This window comes from Somniosus microcephalus, chromosome 9 (assembly GCF_052327205.1).
Source record: "Somniosus microcephalus isolate GS21.2 chromosome 9, FLI_Smic_1.0, whole genome shotgun sequence".
Lineage (NCBI taxonomy): Eukaryota > Metazoa > Chordata > Chondrichthyes > Squaliformes > Somniosidae > Somniosus > Somniosus microcephalus.
This window is the reverse complement of record NC_140995.1, coordinates 180,901,854-180,926,799: the sequence shown is the minus strand read 5'-3', so window position 1 is coordinate 180,926,799 and position 24,946 is coordinate 180,901,854. Positions and strand designations below refer to the sequence as shown.

The window sequence follows — 24,946 nt, the reverse complement described above, 5'->3', positions numbered from 1 at the left end:
AACCTGAACTGAGATTGGGCAACTCATTACTTTTGTTCCATGTCAGGCAGCTGATTGACTGATTAAAAAAAAAACAAAAGGTAACTTACCATGTGACCAACTGTGGGGCGAGATCCCCATTTCCTTTTACTTTTCAGTGAGATAATGCTTTCCTTAATGAATTAGCTGTGGCTATTCTGGCTGACTTTATATGGAAGCCAAGTAATGCTGTGAATCTGAGATTTTAAAAAAATATGAATCTAATTTCCTGATGTTGAGTTTCTGTAACATTTTTTTCTACTGATTTAATATTTTCATAGAATAGTACAGCGCAGAAGGAAGCCATTCGGCCCATCGAGTCTGCGCCGGCTCTTTCGAAGAGCAATCCAGTCAGTCCCACTCCCCGGCTCTTTCCCCATATCCCTGCAATTTTTTCTCCTTCAAGTATTTATCCAATTCCCTTTTGAAGACTACTAATGAATCTGTATCCACCACCCTATCAGGCAGTGCATTCAAAATCTTAACCACTCGATGCGTAAATTATTTTTCCTCATGTCGCTTTTGGTTCTTTTGTAACTCAACTTAAATCTCTGCCCTCTGGTTATCGACCCTTCAGCCATTGGAAACAGTTTCTCTTTATTTACTCTATTTTGTTACTATTCACTCAGGAAAATAATGTGGCCATTTGGCCATTTCAGTTATAAACACAGAGGCCACGATTTTGCCAGCGGAGGCGGGATCACGGCGGGACAGGTGGTTGAGGGTTCTGATCCCATTCCCGGATGTAGCCACTCTGTAAAAAGGATTTTCCATTAATAGGGTTTGTTAAGCCCGCCCTGCGGGGTTCCCGGCCAATTAAAAGGAAGCAGGTCTGATGATGTCATTTGATGCGTCATCAGTCAGTTTCCTTAAAGGGACCATGTCCACATTCATTTTGATAGTTGTGCTGTCAGTGATCTGCAGCATTGAAGTGCTGCAAACACTGACAAGCACTGCATAAAGGTGCACAGCTTTGTTTATGGAGGGAGTCACAGCACACAGGGAGGTTCTCTTCCCTTCCATGGGCAGAAGAGACCTCCCCAGGAGATCAACACAGCCTGGTTGCATATTGCACAGGAGGACACAAGCAGGGATGTCGTCAAGAGTGCCTGGCTGTAGTGGCGCAAACATTTCAATGATCTCAGTAGATTACGAAATGTTACTGCAAAGTCACACTCAACCTCATCCACCTGTGCCACTCATCACATCCCATCACTCTGCCTTCCCTACCCTACTCCTGCACATCATTACTCACACCAACTTACCTTGCACCTCCACCCATCCCACTCAATCTACATTATCACTACTCCATCTCACTAGCCACCCCTCACATTCACCCTCATCCTAGTGCAATCATACCAACTAACAACACACAAGCAGACCACTTGGGTGTTTTATGCAACGTTCATGTAAATTTTCTGTTAATGTGTTGTCAAACATTGAAATCTTTATTTTCAACACTTTGCCTTATTGTACTTATCTGTGCTCACCTTTGGAAGTGTCTTACTGGGTTGCAGTGAATGGTGAGACATAACGGTACCCCCTGCAATGGTGATGAGTGTAAAGGAATGGCTTGGTCATTGTAGGAATGCTTTATGGTGATGGTGTGGGGTGGTGTTAACCTGGTGAATCATGTGACAGCCAGGGTGTACAGCGTCAAGTGAAGTAAATCTGGTGATGCCATCGCTGGCCTCCCAGGCAGCAATGTTGTCGGGTGCTGATGCCCTGTGTCCTGTGCAGCATCAGGTGATTGCAGAGAAGGTTGATATTGTTGTTGATGATGTTGGTGTGCCTGGTGATGTTGGTGTTGGAACTGATCGTGGAGGGATTCAGAGGACCAAGGTGTGATTTTTTTCAAGGGCACCAATGTTGTTGGAATAGATGGCAGCTGAAGTTGAGATGACAGAAGTGATCTGTCAGTGGCGAGAGAGCTTGCTCCAAGGAGGTGACAGTGGATAGATTGTTTACTCCAAACACTTCCAAACTGCATACAGCTCAAAAGTGTCTTCCAAGTCCTGAAGGGTCAAGCTTCTGACATTGGAAAGTGACCAGCTGTGAAATGGTTGCTTTCATACCAATTTTGCACCTGTCACCTATTCACAGCAATAGGGAGACATAGAGAACCCGACCTACTTACCTGACATGATCTCCAAACGACGTGGACCCCGTTAAAAATGTGGTAAAATAGAAAAAGGCTGGCAAAATAGTAGTAAACAAGCACTTAACAAGCAGTTAAGTATCTTAAATGCCTCCCCCGCCGCTTGGTGTCGGGTCTGTTCTGAAATCGCAGACTCGACACTTTGGAAACTTACATGGAGGCGGGTACGGAGCCGGTTCCCAACCCGCTGTCAATCATTTTGATTTTGACAGCGGACCCGCCTCCAAACCCACACACTGAGCGCCGGCAAAATTCAGCCCAGAGGGTCGTTTGAGGCTAAAAAGAATGCACCACACATAAATCTGATATAATCATGTCACATGAGCAGCAGGATAACTGGATGTAAAATATTTTATAGGAATGACCATAAAATAATCTGTTCTTTATTTTTTCAGGCAGTCCAAATATTGGAATTCTTAAACATCAAGAAAAATATTACACATTCTCTTCAAAGGAGGCTGCCAGCGCTTTTGCTCAAAAGCCTGATTATTACATTGCCAAGGCATCAGAGGAAGCTAAGAAATCTCCAGAGCTCATTCAACTGCTGGAGCTCCATCAGCAGTTTTCCACAATTACTCCCTATACACAGGTATAGTGTCCTTAAATGCTACTTCTCAGTGGGTACAAAGAAAGTGGCAACAAACCATGTAATTTGCAGCCTCTGTCTAGTTTCAGTGGGATCACGATTCCAACCTCTAATGTCAGTCCAATAAACAGAAAATAAGCTCAATATTGCCAGCATCAAGAACATGCAAATAATGAGCAAAACACCCAAAATACTGAGATCCTAATAAAAAAAAGGAACAGATTTTAGAGTAGGTTAACTGCATGCTGAGACTCCATTCCCACTTTTTCACTTTTAAGTCTTCAGATAAGAGGCTGTTTCTCTTAAAACATTTTTGTTTTTTAAGCCAGACATTTTTGTGCATCTTTTTATTATTCTATCGCAAATATCTAGGCCTCGAAATTCGTGGCCGTCACAGGAGCTGCCGGTATCACCGAGGCCTCGGGTTAACGGCCGCTGAAAATGGTCAAAGAGGTAGAAGAGAAAAATTTGCGCAGGGGACTAAAGATTTTTAGCCCAGCGCTAACTCATAGTGTAACGCCCTCCTGGTGGCATTAGTGCAGGCATTGGAGGCGAAGTTGGCATCCAGAAGCGGCATTCCATCTTCCAACAGCCTCTGGAAGCAAGGCAATGAGGTCACTAGGCATTGTGGGTCATTAAAAGAGCAATGCATTAAAAGCCTTCTGAACTGATAAAAATAAAAATACAGTAGAAATATTCAATTTTCAGCCCTTACTGCCTTCTTTAAAAAAAATGAACATTAAAAAGAAATCTTCAGCTTTTAAAGCTGAATTCCCTTCTGCACGAACACAAATGGCTCAGCAAGCCAGGGAAGGAGCACCCAGCTTTGTTCAGGGGGTCAACACTGCAAGAGAAGTCCTCTACCCACAGGGACCAGGAGGCCCTCCAGAAAGAACGATGTGGGACCAGATCACCGAGGCCATCACTGCCAGCAATGTCGCCCCCACCATCTGGCTCCAGTGCCCAAAGAAGCTTCATGACCTCAGACCACTGGGCAAGGTCAGTGAATGCATCTTTAAAAGCCGTCTCCTACCAATTGCACCACTAGCCTCACACACTGCTCAATGTACGACCCCCAATCACTCACCTACCAACAATCTGTACCAATCACAAAGCACATCTCCCATTCCTAACCTCACCTCACCCCCTTGGAGGAGACGGTGCAGGCCATTCTTGTCAGGGGCATGGCTGAGCCCTTGGCCAGTGGCGGGGCTGAAAGGATACAAGGTGCTGATATCCTCGTGCATTATCCTCCTTCTCGCATGCACCTCTTGCTTCTCACCCTCCCCTCACCACAACTCCACCCTTGTGGCTTCCTCATTTCAGACACCCAAGAAATCCAGCCTGCCCAGCCAGTGGTTGACCAAGAACAAGGAGAGGAGAGTGAAAAAGAAGAAGAAACACCGTCATTCAGTTTCACACTCCCAGCCACCAGCTCCTCAAGGTCGACAAGCAAGGCCATTTGCAGTGTCCCCCACTGAAAGTCAGCAACCTTCTACCAGCTATGCAGCCACTGGGGTAGCACTGCATGACATCAGTAGGATAGGCAAAGGCACACACAAGACAGTAACTAAGGGAATGCATAAGGGTGAAGAGTTGATTTCTTGATGTCATATTGGATGGTTAGATGTATAAAGTTGGATTGGAAAGTTTGCTTTGTGGTGGCTTTTATTTTAACATCATGGTCAAGAGAACGTTGTGATGGTCAGTAGCAGAGGGAAGGTAAGGTTTGGGACAAATGTTGAAAGGGGAATTGGGGTTGTGGTCATTGGTACTGCAGGCGGATGATTCCATCCCGGATATCCCGGCCAGAAAGGGGCTGTTTGGCCTGCATCCTTCCTTTGGCTCCCTCCTGTTCGGCTGCTTCCTCTTCGGCTTCCTCTTCTGCATCTTCCCCTTTCCTCTGCGAGCGAATGCTATAAATCTCAAATGACAGCACAAAATGCTGGAAATACTCAGTAGGTCAGGCAACATCTCAACCAGAGATGAGAACTCTGTTTCTCTCTCTACGGATGTTGCCTGACCTGCAGAGTACTTGCAGCATTTTCTGTCCTCTCAGAGGCCTTCTTTTACCATCCAAGGCCTTGCAAGCATCCAGCAGCACTCCCTACTCACTTAAAAAACTTTTAACATGTATTGCAGCAAGCCACTACTTCAATAAAATCAAAAAAAATCCAGTCCAAAAGCTTAAATGCAAACTTACCTGAAAGATTTGTGTGTCCCTTTAAGAGGTGCTGAAAGCGCCTCTGTCAGTCCGCTGATGCTGGGTTTTCATGGTGAGCTTAGGACCCAGCGCTGAACTCAGCACTAAGGTCCAAGTTTGCCAAGGTGACGTTAAGTCGGCGTTGCACGCAGACTGACGTCACTGCTCCCTCATTTAAATTTGCAGGGCCATCGATCTTACTGGCAGCGCTGCTGGGTCTTGGAAAATGGAGGATGGCGCGGAACCCACCACCAGCGGGCGAAAGAGCAGCGGCCACCCTCTTTTCACAATATTTTGCTGGTAACTGGTGGCGTAAAGTCCCCTAATTTTTAGTCCCTAAAGTCCCCTAATTTTTAGTCCCTAGTGTTTTGGAACAAGGTACTGAGTACTTGATGACCAGATGCACAAAGTAGGAAAGTGGAATAAAAGAGACGAGCTAGAGACGGCACAGAGGTAATAAGTAAGAGCAATAGAGAGAAGTAGAGATAGCAAAGAAAAGGCAAGAATGGGAAGTGAGAAGTACTAGAGACAGTAGAGAGAGGAGACTATGGGCTCTATTTTACTAAGGGAGGCGGGTTGAGGGTGGGCTTCTTGTTGGGCGGGTTTCAGACCTGCTGCCGGTTTCAGCCGCTCCCGGTGTCCCATTTTGCCTTAATTGTCTGTTGGTCTGCACTGATCAGGTCATTGCTGCACTTGTTTTTAAGGGCTCCATATAGCCTCAGCCTCTCATTCCCTGATACTGCTGCAGCTTGAATGAGCCAAGGCACTGCGAAAGCCAAGGCTGCTCCCCGATTCACTGAGGAGTCCCTGCAAGCTCTTGTGCAGGGAGTAAGAAGACATAGGCAGATTTTGTTCCCTCCCGATGGCCGGCGGAAGCCTCCTCAGCAGACAAAGGCAGCCTGGCTGCAGATTGCTGAGGAGGTAAGCGCAAGGTCGCTATATACACACACACCTGGGTCCAGTGCCGAAAATACTTCAATGATCTCCTGCGAACATCAAAAGTGAGTATCACATCACACTTACCTTCAAACTGTTTCCCTTCTCTTCTCATCACCAGCACTCTGCATTGTCAGCCTGCTCCTCCACATCCCACCTTACCCTTACTTCCCTTGCACCCTTACCTCTCTATCTCTCTCTCTGTAATGAATCACTTCACTATCCTACTATGCAACCCTCACACTCGCTCTCACTGTTATGCAATGACAACAACTAACAACGCATATGGAGGCAGCTTCCTCTTGCCACCTCACTCCATCTTGGTCTCCCTCTAAGCTTCTAGGTTTTGGATTCTTCACACTCACTCCATCACTCTCGCTAAAACTCCACTTGTGTCCTTCCTTGCAGGAAAAGCTAGTGCACAATAAGAGGGAGAGAGCAAAGACAAGAGGAGGCACACCATCCCTGACCACATTAACCAATGCTGAGGAGGCTGCTCACAACATCGTGGAAGGTGGCAAGGAGCTGGAAGTGGGGGAAGGAGAGACGGGCGCATTTGAGGAAGCTGGTGACAATGCATTTTCATCCCTCGCATTTACAATTCATGATTGACTGCAATGGCATATGTTGCTCATAGAGATTGACTTCTGATCATCTGCACAAAAGGATTTGTCTGCTACCTGAAAATCTGATGTCTAACTCATGCCTTTACTCTCTCACAGGACCATCGAGAGCCCCCCCTTCCCACTGTCCAGGAGGAAGAGCCAGACGACTCCTCAGAGGAACCTGCAGCCTCTGAGGGAGCAGCATCACCAGGACTCAGCGCACCCAGCACCAGCGCAAAAACGCACACCTCGGCGGGGCCTTCGCAACATAGAGTAGTGTTGTCACCTGGTGTATCACAGCTCACAAGTGAGCATCAGCAGATGGTGGTGACAGCGACAGCAGTGGAGAGTCCTCGTCGGAGGTTGCAGGATACTCCTAGCTCTGCTCAGCTGCATGTAGGCGCTGTGCCTCTGGGGCCATCCAGAAAGAGAGCGGTGCTGGAACTCCAGGAACAAGTGCAGGAGTCTCTGACAGGGTTTGCATCCAGGGTATCTGCGAGTGTGGAGAGAATGGAGGAGTCCATCTCTAACATGAGCACTGCCTTTGTGGAGGCAATGGCGCATGACCGTTCCACCATGGAGAGGTTGGCAACCGCCATGGAGGACATAAATCGCCAGACGAATGAAAACATGGTGACTCTTCAAAATAGATTGTCTGCTATGGAGGAGAGATGGGCATCTATTGAGGAGAGACCCCAGAGCTTCATGGACGTCCTTGTTATGAGGACTGCCAGTACAGAAATGGATCCTCATGGTCCTCCTGATATGCAGCAAGGTGCTCTCCAGCCACTTGCCAGCACTGAAGTGCGGCTGACCCATGAGAGGGATGTTGGTGGCAGGCAACAAGGAAGTGTGGGCTTTTCTCCAAGCGCTCACACGACCATGCCACTGCAGAGCCCTCGGTCAGAGCTCCAGATTCCACACCAAACTGAGATGGCCATCTCAGTCCCTGCACAGCCACAGGAAGAGCAGACTGTGGAGGAGCCCTCCCAGGCTCCCAAACCCAGAGGACACCCGCCAAAGGCATCTAGGCAGACGCAGCATCAAAGTGAGCAAGGTGCCTCTACATCTGCTGAAGCCACAGGGGAAGCAACACGTAGAAGCATGCGTAAGAGGAAGTTAACACACAAATAGTCACAAGGGTAGTCACATGGGTGTTTTATTGTGCTGTAAATTATCGAGTGATTATCAGTAGATTTGCAAACTCTTATCCCAAACCTCCAACAACAAAGTTGTTGCATTTGAATGCCAGCCATGTTACAGGAGTGCTTTTAAAGTTCTGCACCAATAATGACTACAGATCATGTCCTCCACCAACTCATCTCCTTGCAGCTGGACTGTTTCTGACAAGACGGGAAACAGGAGCCAGAGGCACGAAAATGGGAAACCTCTATCAAAATAGGATTATCAAGGCAGTTAACAGGCTCTTAACTACCTTAACTACCTGTCCCACTGGTTGGAGTCGGGTCAGTTTGGGAGCAGCTGAACAGACACTCATGAAAATCGCTTGGGGGTGGGTTGGGTGTCGAAACCATTTTTTCTGATCTTAGCAGTTGACACGCCTCCAAACCTGCCTCCTCAGGGCTGTTAAAATCGAGCCCAATGAATTTTCTGTTACTTCAAACAATGTTTTTCCCTCAAAAGGTCATCGACCTGATACATTGGCCAGAATTTTTCTTACCTTGGCGGGTCTGGTGCGGGAGGTGTCCGCGGAGGGTCCTGACCCCGCTGCTGGCTCCATCCCGCTGTACAAAATGGACTTACCATAATGGGGCCTATTAAGCCCGCCCAGCACGTTACCCGGCCCAATTAGATGGAGCAGGTTTGGTGACATCATTCATGACTCGTTTTAAACTGGGATCCTTAAAGGGACCATGACCACATTAAATTTTAAGTTTAATCTAACATAGTGGGTGTTGAATCTTTATTGTACAATAATATAATAAAAGTTATATATGAGTGACAAAGAAATCTTTAAATAATATCATTAAGTAATATGATACCATCTAAAAATACGATCAAGAACAATTAAAAAAGTGGGAAATTATTGGTGCTTTAGTCACATCTGTAGACTTTTGTATCAGTAACTGGTACAAATAAAAGATGTGTGTGTATAGGTAATTTACAAAATTAAGCAGATTTTAAATGTAATTGTAAAGGGGTGGATTTACAATCTTATGCAAGTTCAGCGGAAGAGCTGCGGAATCCCTGACAAACAGGGTAAGTGGTGCTTACAATGTGTTTCTGGGATTTCTGCAGCTCTTCCATTGAAGTTAACAATGGACAAGTGAAAGAACCTCCACAGAAATTCACCCTAAAGTCTCAAACTGAAAAATTAAATTAATCATATTCAGGGACTGAAAGCAAATTGAACCAGTGGAATGAGTGATGAGAATGAAATTGTTACGGTTGATGACTTGATTTAATGTGTAACTGGACAATCACAGAATACTGTGAGAAAAACCTGACCAGAAACAACACAAAAATTTATTGAAATGGTATATGTCATTTTTTATAGTGCAATTACTGTTGAGTTGGAAGGCAACAGCTGAGAATGGCCAGTGAAAAATGTATTTCCCTCACCATTTACATCCCTACAAGAATTTCTGAATTAACATTTACCAGTAGCCTTTCAAGTAGAACAGAATCTCCATCAATCTGTTAGCTGATGTAATCAACATTTATTTATTTTGGTTTGTTTTCCATGCTGTCAAGTCATCAGCTGGAGCAATGGCCACGTAACTCATGGTTGACAGACATGGTTCCCGAGCTGCATGAATCCCGTGGCCATGCAGGGAAATTTAAAAAGTAGAGGGGAAAAGGCTCTTAAGTGCCTGTAAAGTACCTCATAATTATTTCAATTGGGTTTGCTGCCGGTCAGGTCAGCTCCACACTGACAGATGCACCTGTGGGAAAGGTGTGTGGGAGCGAGTTGACAGCAGGTTCCCAACCCGCTGTCAAAAAAAACAACTTTCCCACCGACCCGCCATCGATTGCACCCGCTACCACCACGGAAAATTCAGCCTGTTAACTCTGTTTCGCTCTTCACAGATGCTGCCTGACCTGCTGAGTATTTCCAGCATTTTCTGTTTCTATTTCAGATTTCCAGCATCTGCAGCTTTTTTTGCTTTTGTATTAATATTCTTCCCTCGCTCATCATGATAGCTTGGTCTTGGATATCAGATTTGTCATTCAGGATCTTAAAACAAATTAAAATAAGTTATAGTGTATTTTTCTCACCTTCAATCTAAAAATGTCCTTACTCCATAGCTATCCATTACTACAGAAAGACTTGTATTCATATCGTGCCTTTCAAGACCTCAGGACAACCCAAAGCGACTCACAGCCAATGAAGTAGTTTTTGAAATGTAGTCACTGTTGTAATTTAGGAAACAACAACGGGAGGAATTTTTTTTTAATTAGGCTGTTTCTGTTCTGTACATTCCATGTAATTCTATAAACTAAATAATTAATTTCACTTGTATTTACACTGAGGGCAAAATAAAGTTATTGAGGCTGCTGCCTGCATTGCCTCAAAGCTGGCTATGGGCATGGACAGTGAGCAACCTTTCTTAACTCTAGATTCAGTCAAACCATTATTGTCACGTTGCACCGCAGACTTGTCTGTACAAGTTTCTTTATATGTCAGTTTTATACTGCTCTAATATTATAAACAATCCTTGATGGTAAACGAGATTAAATTCCTTCATACGGTCAGTGAAGACATAGTGGAGCTTTCTTCTCCTGATCCAGTTATTATTTATTAACTTCTTCTGTTGTGTGTACCTTTGTCAGGTCACCTACATCAAAGTACCAGGAACTTCAGCATTGTTTTCTAAAAGTAGCAACAGCTCAGTTTATGACATCCTGTTTTCTCTGTGTTTTTGGGAAGTTAATAATGACTGGAACTCACTAAAGTTAATGTAAGCATGAAAAGAGTATTTAGAAAAAATAATGGCACTAAAGACTGACAAATCCCCAGGACCTGATAGTTTACACCCCAGGGTTTTAAAGGCAGTAGGTGAGGAAATTGCAGATGCTTTAGCCATAATCTTCCAAAGCTCTCTTAATTCAGGAATTGTCCCTTTAGATTGGAAATTTGAAAATGTAACTCCATTATTTAAGAAAGGTGTGAGAGAAACCAGGAAATTATAGACCTGTTGGTCTAACACCTGAGGCTAGATTTTGCCAACCCTGGGGAGGCGGGATTGCCGGGAAAATGGCAGATTCTGGGGGCGGGTACCCATCCCGCCACCAACCCGCCTCCGTGCCATCTTCCCAGGAGGCGGGAAGGGGATTACAGCCACTTAACTGCCTGTTAACAGGTAGTTAACAGGCAATTAAGAGGATTATCCCCATTTTTCCAGCAGAGGCGCGGGCTTCCCAACGTCGGGAAGCTCCGCCAGGGTCACCGAGGTGAGCAGTGGGTCTGCGGGAGTCGGAGGGGTGCAAAAGTGCGCTGTGGAGGTAAGTGATGGGTGCAAGTGTGGAGAGGTAAGTGTGTGAGGTGAGTGAAAAGTGATAGAAAACATTTACTTACCTTTGTTTTTTCCTGCAGACTCTCATCTCACCGGCAGAGATGACGGCTGCTACATTCTCCAATGCAACAACCATCTAATTTCTGCTCACAAAAGAGGTTTGATGAGTCTTGAATACAAGGACTCATCAAACAACAGAGAATGTCACTGTTTGACAGCTTCACAGAGCTGTCAAACGATGACAATTCAGCTGTCAAAAATTTTTGACAGATGAAATGTCATATGCTGATGTTCTCTGTAACCGGCTTCCCCTTAATTGGCTCGCTAAACCCGCTGGGCGGGCTTAACAAGGTCAATCAAGGGAAAATAGCGTGGGTTGGCCGGACGTCGATGGAGGCGGGACTAAAACCCGACAAGCAGCAGTCCCGCCTCCAACACGCCCCCATTGGCAAAATCACCCCCTGTTGTGGGGAAGTTATTGTAATCTATAATTAAGGACAGAGTGACTGAGCACTTCGAGAAATTTGAGCTGATTACAGAGAGTCAAGATGGATTTGTAAAGGATAGGTCATGTCTAGTGAACCTAATTGAATTTTTTGTGGAAGTAACTAAAGTAGTAGACATGGGAATGGCTATGGATGTAGTTTATATGGACTTCCAGAGGAATTCGATAGGGTTCCATATAAGAGACTGTTAGCTAAAATTAAAGCTCATGGAATTGAAGGCAAATTATGGACGTGGTTAGGAGATTGGTTAGGTGATAGAAGACAGAGATAAGGAATAATGAGTATGTACTTGAATTGGATAGTGATGTCCCACAAGGATCTGTGATGGGGTCTCAACTATTCACTATATTTAATAATGGCTTAGATAACACAATAGATAGCCATATAGCTAAGTTTTCCGATGACACAAAGATTGGTGGTATAGTAAGTAGTGTAGATAGGAGCACAAAATTACAAAGATACATTGATAGATTAAGTGAGTGGGCAAAACTGTGGCAGATGGATTTCAACACAGGTAAGTGTGAGGTCATCCATTTTGGACCAAAAAAGGATAGATCCGAGTATTATTTAAATGATGAAAAGCTAGTAACAGTGGCGGTCCAAAGAGATTTAGTGGCCTTGCACACAGATCACTAAAATGTAGTCGTCAGGTACCAAAAATAATCATAAAAGCAAATAGAATGTTAGCCTTTATAACTAGAGGTCTAGAATATAAAGGAGAGGAAGTTTTGCTACAGCTATACAAAGCCCTCGTTAGACCACATTTGGAGTACTGTGTATTGTTGCGGACACTGCACCGTAGAAAGGATATATTGACCTTGGAAGGAGTGGAGTGCAGATTCACCATTATGTTACCAGGGCTCCAAGGGTTTACATAGGATTACGTAGGATTACGTAGGATATACAGCACAGAAACAGGCCATTTGGCCCAAACCAGTCCATGCCGCCGTTTATGCTCCACTCGAGCCTCCTCCCGTTTTTCCTTATCTAACTCTATCAGCGTAACCCTATTCCCTTCTCCCTCATATGCTTATCTAACCGCCCCTTAAATGCACCTATACTATTCGCTTCAACCACTCCTTGTGGTAGCGAGTTCCATATTCTTACCACTCTCTAGGTAAAGAAGTTTCTTCTGAATTCCCTATTTGATTTCTTGGTGACTATCTTATATTAATGGCCTCTAGTTTTGATCTTCCCCACAAGTGGAAACACTCTGTGTGTGTCTGCTTTCATAATTTTAAAGACCTCTATTAGGTCACCCCTCAGCCTTCTCTTTTCAAGAGAAAAGAGACCCAGCCTGTTCATCCTTTCCTGACAGGTATACCCTTGTATTTCTGGTATCATCCTTGTTATTTTTTTTGCACTTTCTCCAGTGCCTCTATATCCTTTTTATATAATACAGCGACCAGAATTGTATGCAGTACTCCAAAGTGTGGTCTAACTAAGGTTAGATACAAGTTTAGCATAACTTCACTACTTTTCAATTCTATCCCTCTAGAAATAAACCCTAGTGCTTGGTTTGCTTTTGTTATGGCCTTGTTAACCTGTGTCGCTACTTTTAGTGATTTGTGTATTTATACTCCGAGATCCCTTTGCTCTTCTACCCCATTTAGATTCTTATTTTCCAAGTATTATGTGACCTCCCTATTTTTCTTCCCATTAGATGAGGATGAGAAATTATATAAACTAGGCTTGTATTCTCTGGAATATAGAAGGTTAAGGGGTGGTTTGATTGAGGGTTTTAGGATTTTGAAAGAAATTGATGGGTAGATAGAGAGAAATTTTTTCCACTGGTGGGGGATTCTAGGACAAGGGGACATAATTGTAAATCAGAGCCAGGCCATTCAGGAGTGAAGATAAGAAACACTTCTTCACACAAAGGGTGGTAGAAGTGTGGAACTCCCTTCCACAAAAAGCAGCAGATGCTAGCTCAAGAAATAATTACAATCTGAGATTGATAAATTTTTGCTAGATAAGGGATCTGGAGCCAAGGCAGGTGGATTGAGTTAAGATGCAGATCAGCCATGATCTCACTGAATGATGGAACAGACTCGAGGGGCTGAATAGCCTACTCCTGCTCTTAAGTTCCTGGCTTTCTGCCTGGACCTCCTCCTGGCAACCCAGCTTGCGTCAGTAAGTCTACGGGGAGAACTGGGGGAGGTGGGAGGAAACGAGGGACAGAATCCAGAGCACAAACTGACACTTATTTCATAAAATTCCACATGCAAGATTTGTAACCTTTAGACTACCAGCAGCTCCAGGAAATTTCAGCACTTGGACTATGATGCTGAAACAAACCTATTGTTACCATAATAGAAATTTAACGCTACTCAAATAATGAAGGCAATTTTAAACAAAAACTTTTACACTAGCAATAAGGGTGCAATAGTTGACCTCAGTGCCCCTAGACTAGGAAAAAAAAATATATAATCTCGGGTTCCCACTCCTTATTCCTAGCTAGTGACCCATGATGTAAGGCTACATGTGTGGACAGAATCAGACTTGGTTGTGATGCAACCTGTGGTTCAACAGTCTACTGAAGCTCATTATTCAGGATCACACATGGCCATTTAAGCAAGATACTGAAGAGCTCCAGCATCATTCTTCAAGAGAGGAGAAAAGAGGAAAATTTCAGTATGCTTGATTTTATACCATATTTATATTTTCTATAAAATAATACTTCTGTGGGGGGGGGGGCGTTGAGAACTAAAACGAGTGAACTATTTCTTAGAATTCAGGCAATACAGAACAAGTCATTTTTCCACAATTTGTCATAGTTTTTCAGTCTGGTGTTTGTCTTTTACCCTATTAGTTTCTTTTCTTTCTAAATTCTAGGCAGACAGATGCTTGAGACCCATCGCAACATGTGACAGCTGCACACAAACTGACACTCACATCCTGGAGCCAAACATCGTTAAATCATATGAATGGAATGAGTGGGAGTTAAGAAGAAAAGCAATGAAATTGGTAGGCATTTTTTTAAATTACATTTGTCAAGACTTTGAAGTTATAACGCACCAACTGAAGTTACTATCAGCTGGAGATATCTATATCTATCGATCTATCTGTATATAAAAAAAGTACACCTAGCATGCACAGGCGACTCACTATGTCACACTCAGATGTCACATTGTTACAGATGCAATACAATCTTAAAACACTGAAGGCTAAATATTGGATTAGTCCCGAAAACGGGTACGGCGATCGCAATGTGCGATTGCCCTGCGCCCGTTGAAAGGAATGCAGGCAGCATGCGACCTTCGTTCTGCCTGCTAATTATAATGTTAATTATAATGAGTGGCTGAACACTCAGCAGGGGTCCCAAGTCCGTGCAAGGCTAGCTCCAATTAAAACTAGCCTCCACTTCTTAAAGGCAGTCTGCTCCTCTTAAAGGGGAGGTGCAGTCTGCCTGCAGCAGCTACTGGTTGTGGAGGCAAGTGTGAGAAAGAACAAGGCAGAATAATGGCTCAACAGGCCAGCAAAAGGGCTCCAAGGTTCTTGGATGCATCACTAGAGGCCTTAGTGCAGGAGATGGAAAGGAGAAGGCAGGTTCTCTACCTGCAGGGTGCCAGGAGGCCCTCCAGACACACACTGCTAAGGCAGTGGGAGCAGATAGCCGACACGGTCAATGCCAGCAGTGCTGCCCCGAGGACCTGGATGCAGTGCCGAAAGAAGTTTAATGACCTCACATGAGTGGTCAAGGTCAGTAATGCACCTTCAATTGCCATCTCCCACCAACTGCACCACTAGCCTCACACACTGCTCAATGCACCACACTCCCATCACTCACCTACCAACAATCTCTATCAGTTATGACTCATACCTCACATTCATAGCTTTACCTCACCCTCACATACTTAACACTGCTGCAAGTCTCACACCCACATCTCACAGCTTGCACGCACTGTCAGCTATTCAACCATGACAGGCATATCACCCAAACACATTGCACCACACTCACTGACACACTTCCCTCTCTGTTGCAGGACAAGGTGGCTCATAACTGCAGGCAAGGGCAGCTAACCTATGGGGGAAGGGCACGCCTGCAGATCTTGACCCAGCAGGAGGAGACCATGCGTGACATTATTGGAGGGGCCGTCACTAAGGCCTTGGCGATCGGCGAGGCTGAAAGCATTGAAGATGATGGTATGCTCATGATCCTCCTTCTCGCATCCCACTTCCCCCTCATCCCACAATCCCTTCTCGCTCACAAGCTGCTGATGGTGTAAGCATGCACATCTTACTTTCCCCCCTCCCCTCACCACAACCCTACCCTTGTGCCCTTCTCCCTTCAGATACTCAAGAACTCCAACCTGGTCAGCCAGTGCAGGAAGAGCAAGAGGAGAGTGATGGAAAAGAAGACACCGTCACTCGATCTCACACTCGCAGGCACCAGCTCAGATACTGGCGCTGCGCATACTTTAGAGGGTAGTATAGAGGTGGGATCTGCACATGGTGAGTCACCGGGCATGAGTGGCCTGCAGCAAGGCCAGAGGGGTAAGGGTAGCGGAGGTGCCAGCTCCCCGGAGGGCGAGGTCGCACACGAGTTCTGCTGCAGAGGACGCAGATGAGGACTTCGATGGAGCGGCCTACAGAAGAAGGGTGATGGGCATGCACACAAATGCTTGGTGCATTGGCAGGCCGGCCAGAGAGCCTCTTGTCACTGCCAAGGAGCATGGAGGAGTCTGACACCAACTTTGCACAAGGCTTGGACCCCATGATTTCCAGGATGCAAGTGATGGGCAACTCCATTAGCGCACTTGTGGACCCAACCATGATGCAGGGTCTGATGGCTGATGTTTCAGCTTCCAATGCAACACCAGCGGAAGTGACCCAACGTCTGAGTGCTGCAATGGAAGCTTAGACTTCTGTCATGCAAGCTCAGACAGCTGCCATCGTGACTGCATTTACCAATGTTGAACGGGGCTTGCAGGGTGTCACAGCAGTCCAGCAATCTGTCCTCCAAAAGATAGCTAGGATTGCTGAGGCGCTGCCCCGGGGGAGTGGCAGTGGCTCCGTGGAGTACGAACCTGCTGTCGTCTCTCCGGCTGACAGCATTTGTCCTCCCACCACCGCCACTCCGCCAGTGCCCTTGCTGATACCTGTCAGCCAGCCAGCCCAGACTGCTGCCATCCATGCCGAGGTGGTGCCGTCCGTAGCCAGCCCTTCTAGGCTCAGAGCTGCTCGAGGTCATCCTGCAAGGCCATCTGCAGTCTTGTCCACCGAAAGTCAACTGCCTTCCACCAGCCATGCTACAGCCACTGGGGTAGCAGTTCAAAGGAGTACTAGGTCAGGCAAAGGCACCCGCAAGACAGGCACTAAAGGAATGCACAAGGGTGATTAGTTGAGAACTGTTTGGATGTGTTGGATAAAGTTGTTTTGTTTTGTGGTGGATTTATTTCAGGATTGTGGCCAAGAGGACACTGTGATGTTCTGTGACAGAGGGATGGTAAGGTGGGGAAGTGTTGAGCAATGGGGATCTAGGCTTTCATTCAGGCGAACCAGAGTCTGATGATGCGCTCACAGACAGCCCGTCTGGAATGTGGATGTGCAGGCTGTCTCCTCCCTTCCTCTACCTCTTCTCCTCTTTCTGAGGTGGTCGCCGAACCCGTGGTGGCAAGGGCTGCACCCTCATGATGGCCAAGTTGCAGAGGATGCAGCAGACTACCTCAAACTGGGACACCCGCTCCACAGAGTACTGGAGGGCTCCTCCCGAGCAGTCAAGGCAGCAGAACTGTTGCTTCAGCACCCTGAATGTCTGCTGATGACATTCCTTGTGGCAGCATACTCAGCAGGTCAGGCAACATACGTGGAGAGAGAAACAGAGTTAACGACTCTGCTCGAGATGCTGCCTGAGGGTGTTGAATAGAGTGGCTAGGTGGAAAATGGCAGGTCGTGCATCAAAATAGCATTACACGCTAACTAACGTCACGATCTGCCTACTCAGCATACTTCCGGCACACACAAGTACCGCTCGCGCTATCACCCTCCCCAAGATGGTGTTCAGCGCGGGCTGCACTGAAAGTGGGCAGAAGCAATGCAGAAGCCATTTTTCCAAAACTACCAGTGCTACGGAGCCGAATTTCGCGGCCACAGTGTTTCTCAGCTGCTACTTGAAACTGACAAGCAAATTTCCATTGTCAGTTCCTTGATCAAACGCCAGTTAAAATCTGATGGATCTGACTCTTACTTTGCCTACTATCAATGAGATTTTGTGGCCTTAACAGGAGATATATTTGGGGAAAAATTCATGTTCGCCAGCAAAGTTGCCGGTGTTACTAGCAACTGCAGTTAACGGCCGCTGGAAATGGCCGCAACACTAACAGAGTGAAATTGGTCTGGGGGGCATGGAGATTGGTGGCTCAGTGCTCACCTTCTGTGAAACGCTGACCTGGTGACGTTGCTGAAGGGATCCGGGATGAAGTTTCTGTCCAGGTTCGGCCTTGCAGCTTCCCACAGCCTCTGTGAGCGAAGCTGTGGTGCTCACAAGGAATTGTGGGTAACGAAGATGTCTGAGATTTAAAGGGCCATGCACACGGAAGCAATACAAAATAAAATGCAGTGAATCAATACATTTTTCAGCCCTTTCTGCCTTTTAAGAAACATTCAATATTTAAAAGAAGTTCCAAATGTGAATATTCAGCTGTTAAAGCTGAATTACCTTCCTAACCTCAACAAATGGGAAAACTGCCTCAGCACTAAGACAAATGACTCAGCAAGCCAGGGAAGGGGCACCGAGGGTCTCACACGCATCACTCCAGCTTTGTGCAGGGGGCCAGCACTGCAAGAGCGGTCCTCTACCCACAGAGGCCAGGAGGCCCTCCAGAAAGAATGATGTGGGAGTACATTACTAAGGCTGTCGCCCCCACCACCTGGCTCCAGTGCCCAAAGAAGCTTCATGACCTCAGACCATTGGTCAAGGTCAGTGAATGCGCCTTCAAAAGCCATCTCCTACCAACTGCATCACTAGCCTCACACACTGCTCAATGCACGACCCCCAATCACTCACCTACCAACAATCTGCACCAATCACGAGGCACATCTCCCATTCCTTGCCTCACCTCACCCCCTTGGAGGAGACGGTACAGGCCATTCTTGGCAGGGGCATGGGTGAGCCCTTGGCCAGCAGCGAGGCTGAAAAGATACAAGATGCTGGTATCATCGTATGTTATCCTCCTTCTGGCATGCACCTCTTGCATTTCCGCACTCCCGTCAGCACAATTCCACCCTTGTGCCTTCTTCATTTTACACACCCAAGAAATGCAACCTGCCCAGCCAGTGGGTCAACAAGAGGAGGCAGCCTGCCCAGCCAGTGGGTCAACAAGAGGAGGCAGCCTGCCCAGCCAGTGAGACCGCAGGCAGATGATTCCATCCCGGATATCCCGGCCACAAAGGGGCTGTCTGGGATGCATCCTTCCGTCTGATTCCTCCTCTTCTGCGCCTTCCTCTTCCCTCTGCAAGTGGATGCTGTAAAGTGTGAAATGACAGCATAAAATGCTGGAAATACTCAGTTTCCTCTCCATGGATGTTGCATGAGCTGCTAAGTATTCGCAGCATGTTCTCAAAGGTCTTCATTTACCATCCGAGCACTTGGAAGCATCCAGCAGCACTCCCTACACACTTAAAAAAACTTTTCACATCTATTGCAGCAAGCCACCACTTCAAGAAAATCAAGAAAAAGCAGTCCAAACCCTTACATTCAAACTTACCTGAATGATGTATGCATCCCTTTAAGAGCTGCAGACATCGTCACTGTCAGCCTGCTTGCAGCGCTAGGGTCGAAGTTCGTGTTGGTGACGTTAAGTCGGCGTTGCACGGCGATTGATGTCACCACGCCAACATTTTTTTTCCCAGGGCGCTGCAAAGGGGAAGAGTAATATTGTGGCCGTTGCAGGAACCGCCACCAGATGGCGAAAGAGCAGCAGCCACCATTTTATTGCCATTTCATGGTGCTATGGAGTGGCGGTAAGTATATGAATTTCTAGCCCATTATATGTTACATGCTATAACACTCCTGCCTTTATAAAATAGCACATCACTTGCCTTACTGTGAGCAACACCATGTGAGAGGGCATTCTGAAGGGGGAGGGGGAACAGGCAGAGGTCGTGGTTCACATTGGGACCAACGACATAGGTAGGAAGAGGGATGAGGTCCTGCAACAAGAATTTAGGGAGCTAGGTAGCAGATTAAAGAGCAGGACCTCAAAGGTTGTAATCTCTGGATTACTCCCGGTGCCACGTGCTAGTGAGTATAGGAATTGGAGGATAGAGCAGATGAATGCGTGGCTAAAGAGTTGGTGCAGGAGGGAGGGCTTTAGTTTCCTGGATCACTGAACCTGCTTCTGGGAAAGGTGGGACTTGTACAAGTCGGACGGGTTGCACCTGAACCAGGGCGGGATAAATATCCTTGCGGGGAGGTTTGCTAGCACTGTTCGGGGGGGTTTAAACTAAAATGGCAGGGGGTTGGGAACCTGAGCAGGGAGACAGAGGAAAGGAAAACAGGGATAAAAGCAAAAGATAGGAAGGAGAAAAACAAAAGTGGCAGTCAGAGAAATCAATGGTTTAAATCAAACGTGGCCACAGTAAATAATAATTCTAATAGGTCTAAGAGCGTTAAAAAAACAAGCCTGAAGGCTTTGTGTCTTAATGCGAGGAGCATTTGTAATAAGGTGGATGAATTGGCTGCGCAAATAGAGGTAAACGAATACGATTTGGTTGGGATTACAGAAACGTGGCTCAAGGATGGCCAAGACTGGGAACTCAACATCCAGGGGTATTCGATATTCAGGAAAGATAGGCAAAAAGGAAAGGGAGGTGGGGTAGCATTACTGGTTAAAGAAGGGATTAATACAATTGTAATGAAGGATATTAGCTCTGATGATGTGGAATCTGTATGGGTAGAATTGAGAAATACTAAGGGGAAAAAAACATTAGTGGGAGTGGTATATAGATCTCCAAACAGTAAGGTGGAGGTTGGGGATGGCATTAAAAGGGAAATTAAAGAAGCGTGCAATAAGGGCACAGCAGTCATCATGGGTGACTTTAACCTACATATAGATTGGGCCAACCAAATTAGTAACAATACTGTGGAGGAGGAATTCCTGGAGTGTTTACGGGATGGTTTCCTGGACCAATATGTCGAGGAACCAACCAGAGATCAGGCCATCTTAGACTGGGTATTATGCAACGAGAAAGGATTAATTAGCAATCTTGTTGTACGAGGCCCCTTGGGTCGGAGCGATCATAATATGATCGAATTCTTCATTAAGATGGAGAATGAAGTAGTTGACTCAGAGACAAGGGTCCTCAATTTAAATAAAGGAAACTACGATGGTCTGAGGAGCGAGTTGGGTAGGATTGAGTGGGGAATGGCGCTCAAAGGGTTGACGGTGGATAGGCAATGGCAAACATTCAAAGACTGAATGGATGAGCTACAGAATTTGTTCATCCCAGTTTGGCGTAAAAATAAAACAAAAAAGGTGACTCAACCATGGCTAACAAGGGAAATTAGGGATAGCATTAGATCCAAGGAGAGGACATATAAATTGGCTAGAAAAAGCAATAATCCTGAGGATTGGGAGCAGTTTAGGAGTCAACAAAGGAGGACAAAGGGATTAATTAAGAAAGGGAAAATAGAATATGAGAGTAAGCTAGCCAGGAACATAAAAACTGACTGTAAAAGCTTTTATAGATATGTGAAGAGAAAAAGATTAGTGAAGTCAAGCGTAGGTCCCTTACAGTCAGAATCAGGGGAATTTATAATGGGAAACAAGGAAATGGCAGACCAACTAAATGCATACTTTGGTTCTGTCTTCACAAAGGAGGACACAAATAACCTCCCAGAGATGCCAGGGAACATAGGGTCTGATGAAAGCGAGGAACTGAAAGAAATCAGTATTTGTAGGAAAATGGTGTTAGGAAAATTGATGGGACTGAAGGCCGATAAATCCCTAGGGCCTGATGGTCTACATCCCAGGGTACTTAAGGAAGTGGCCCTAGAGATAGTAGATGCACTACTGATCATCTTCCAGAACTCGATAGACTCTGGAACGGTACCCATGGATTGGAGGGTAGCTAATGTTACCCCACTATTCAAAAAAGGTGGTAGAGAAAAAGCGGGGAATTATAGACCGGTAAGCCTGACATCGGTAGTGGGGAAAATGCTGGAGTCTATTATAAAAGATGTAATAGCAGAGCACTTGGAAAGCAGTGACAGGATCGGACAAAGTCAACATGGATTTACAAAAGGTAAATCATGCTTGACTAATCTACTGGAATTTTTTGAGGATGTAACTGGTAAAATAGATAAGGGAGAACCAGTGGATGTGGTGTATTTGGACTTTCAGAAGGCTTTCGATAAGGTCCCACACAAGAGATTAGCGTGCAAAATTAAGGCACATGGGATTGGGGGCAAGGTATTGACTTGGATAGAGAACTGGTTGGCGGACAGAAAGCAAAGAGTTGGAATAAACGGGTCGTTTTCCGAGTGGCAGGCAGTGACTAGTGGGGTACCGCAAGGATCGGTCCTAGGACCCCAGCTGTTCACAATATATATTAATGATCTGGACGAGGGAATTGGATGTAATATCTCCAAATTTGCAGACGACACAAAGCTGGGCGGGAGGGTAAGCTGTGAGGAGGATGTCGGGAAACTCCAGTACGATTTGGACAGGTTGGGTGATTGGGCAGAAACATGGCAAATGCACTATAATGTGGATAAATGTGAGGTTATCCACTTTGGTGGCAAAAGCAGGAAGGCAGATTATTATTTGAATGGCAATAGATTGGGAGAAGGGGAAGTGCAAAGAGACCTGGGTGTCCTTGTGCACCAGTCGCTGAAGGTAAGCATGCAGGTGCAGCAGGCGGTTAAGAAGGCAAATGGTATGTTGGCCTTCGTAGCAAGAGGGTTCGAGTACAGGAACAAGGATGTCTTGCTACAGTTGTACAGGGCCTTGGTGAGACCGCACCTTGAGTATTGTGTGCAGTTTTGGTCACCATACCTGAGGAAAGACGTTCTTGCCATGGAGGGAGTGCAGCGAAGATTCACCAGGCTGATACCTGGGATGGCAAGAATGACGTATGAGGAGAGATTGTGTCGATTGGGCTTATACTCACTGGAGTTTAGAAGATTGAGAGGGGATCTCAACGAAACCTATAAAATTCTGTCAGGTCTGGACAGACTAGATGCAGGAAGGATGTTTCTGATGGCCGGGGAGTCCAGAACCAGGGGTCATAGTCTAAGGATAAGGGGTAAGCCATTTAGGACTGAAATGAGGAGGAATTTCTTCACCCAGAGAGTGGTGAACCTGTGGAATTCTCTGCCACAGAGGGCGGTGGAGGCCAGTTCATTAAATATATTCAAGAAAGAGTTGGATATGTTTCTTGAGGCTGAAGGGATCAAGGGATATGGGGAAAAGGCGGGGACAGGGTACTGAGTTTGGATGATCAGCCATGATCCCATTGAATGGCGGAGCAGGCTCGAAGGGCCGAATGGCCTACTCCTGAGAACCGCAAGTATATCTATAATATATTAAGTGGGAAAAATTGAGTAGCGCCCCGAAAAAATTAGCACCTGCGTGGCCGTAATTTATCGGTAGCGTCCCAAGAGGGAAGCGGGGCGCTACTGGAAGCGCCCCGCCTCCCTCTTGGGGTGCTGCGAGGGAATATCGCTGCACATCGCGCCGCGGTACTGCAGGCCTTCCTCCCCTTCCTAAAGGGGAGGGGCCTTGCGCAGCACGACCTGGGGCCCAGCTGGGTCACCTGGGATCAGAGTGCCAGCAAAAGAGCCCGGCACTCGAGAAGTGCCGGGCTCACGGAGCGCAACCGGCACTCCGCAGGGGGGCTGGTCAGGAGGCCGGGGACAGCAATGGGGGCAGGTGCTGGCAGGGGGCCAGCAACACAAATGGCTGCCCGGCACATCGCCTTTAATTAGCGCCGCCCCGGCCGCAGGCAGGCCCCCCTGACCCTGTCGGACATAGCATCTGGTGGTAAGTCAGGGGGCACTACCAAAGATTGCTGCCGGGCACTACGCACGGCAATGACGTTGTCGCCGGTGGCAAAACGCCGCGGGGCGCTAACAGTTACCACTGCTGCTAATCTCCCGCTGAAATCCGCGGGAGGTGTTGGCAGCACCGCGCCCGGGCGCTAGTTGCAACGGGAGGCGCAAAGCAACCGAATTTTTAGGCCCAAAAGTCTGGCCTATAGTATTCACTTCCTGTAGTGTCACACTTACTTCCTGCTACACTTTCCCAGTCATACTTTGTAACAGCCCAACTGTTATAAAACAACATAGATTCTGGTTTACTAGCAGCACTGTCACAGTAGATTAATTTGTACACACAGATATATATATATATTATTTTCACCTGATTGGCTCAAATTTGATATTCATAGCTCAGAACTCAACAGATAAGCATCATTTAAATCGGCAAGCTGGAATAATGAGTACTGTGGGCAATGATTGATGTTAAAAGACCAGCTGCAAACTATTGAATATGACCATTGTTTTTTGTTTTATTTATCACACAAGTGACGTGCATTTATCAGACAAATTTTGTCTCCACATAAAATACAGTTAACAAAGTTGTGGTTGTCACTGAATGTAATTGGGTTACAGAATAATGGTATTTTGAATTCTTCAATTTCTCAAGGCAAGCCTGCGCCAGAAGGTCACTCATTATATGCAGACAAACCTCAGCCACATGAGAAGAGACAACACTTCCCAAGTCTACCTTCCAAAGAACAAGGCAGTACAGACAAAACAAGATAATTCCAGCAATGTGCCCAGACCACAGGTCTTCTATGCTGGTTTGCGTGGAGGAAAAACTACAAAACCTACTCATGTGGTCAAATTCAACTTAACAAGAGCTATAGATGAAACATAAAACTGAACTTCCCTTGTAAAAAAAGAAAGCTTAATTAATCAATCTTTCTAAGTAAATTTTTTGTGTTGGTTTCAACTATCAAATTTAGTATTAAACTATAAAAATGTTCCCACAATTTTCTTAACAAATGCTAAAGGGTTGGAGATGGCACATTCAGCAGCTATAATTCTATGTCAATTCCTGTTATTGTATTACAGATGTTTTAGCAGCATGTAAATTACCCTGACGAGCATGAGCATAAATTTATGCGGCTTTGAATAGAATTGATTAAACTTGTTGATGTTGATGATGTCAGCCACAGCCTGGGTCTATTACATTCAAGCATGCAGCAAAACCACTTGAGGAATTTTAGAATTACTGGGGCCTAAATTCGATAGCGCCTCATAACGGGCATCGACATGGTTGGCGCGCTGTACTCGCGCACCAGAAGAGAGAGGCCCAAGCATCATCTTAGATCGGTCCTCGGGCCTCATTGTAATAAATGCTGTGGGATCCATGCGGGTGCTCCAATGCAGTTTGCCAGTCCTGATGAGAGGGGGGGTGGCAAACAGAAGAGGTGAGAGTGCGGGCCA

The 24,946-nt window shown here is 46.1% G+C and overlaps 1 protein-coding gene across 4 annotated transcripts in view; it reads left to right on the top strand.

Annotated features, from left to right (window-relative positions):
• Nucleotides 1–24,663, top strand: part of cfap206 (cilia and flagella associated protein 206) — a 78,021-nt gene extending 53,358 nt beyond the window's left edge. For 3 of the 4 annotated variants that reach the window (XM_085997655.1, XM_085997657.1, XM_085997654.1), the window contains 4 exons: nucleotides 2,572–2,765; nucleotides 14,326–14,457; nucleotides 15,477–15,636; nucleotides 24,141–24,663. In XM_085997655.1, the coding sequence (XP_085853781.1) occupies nucleotides 2,572–2,765; nucleotides 14,326–14,457; nucleotides 15,477–15,636; nucleotides 24,141–24,259 (605 nt within the window). In that variant the 3' untranslated portion in view covers nucleotides 24,260–24,663. The remainder of the gene's footprint in view (nucleotides 1–2,571; nucleotides 2,766–14,325; nucleotides 14,458–15,476; nucleotides 15,637–24,140) is intronic. The other variant, XM_085997656.1, reaches the window with a different exon arrangement.
• The last annotated feature ends 283 nt before the right edge of the window (nucleotides 24,664–24,946 follow it).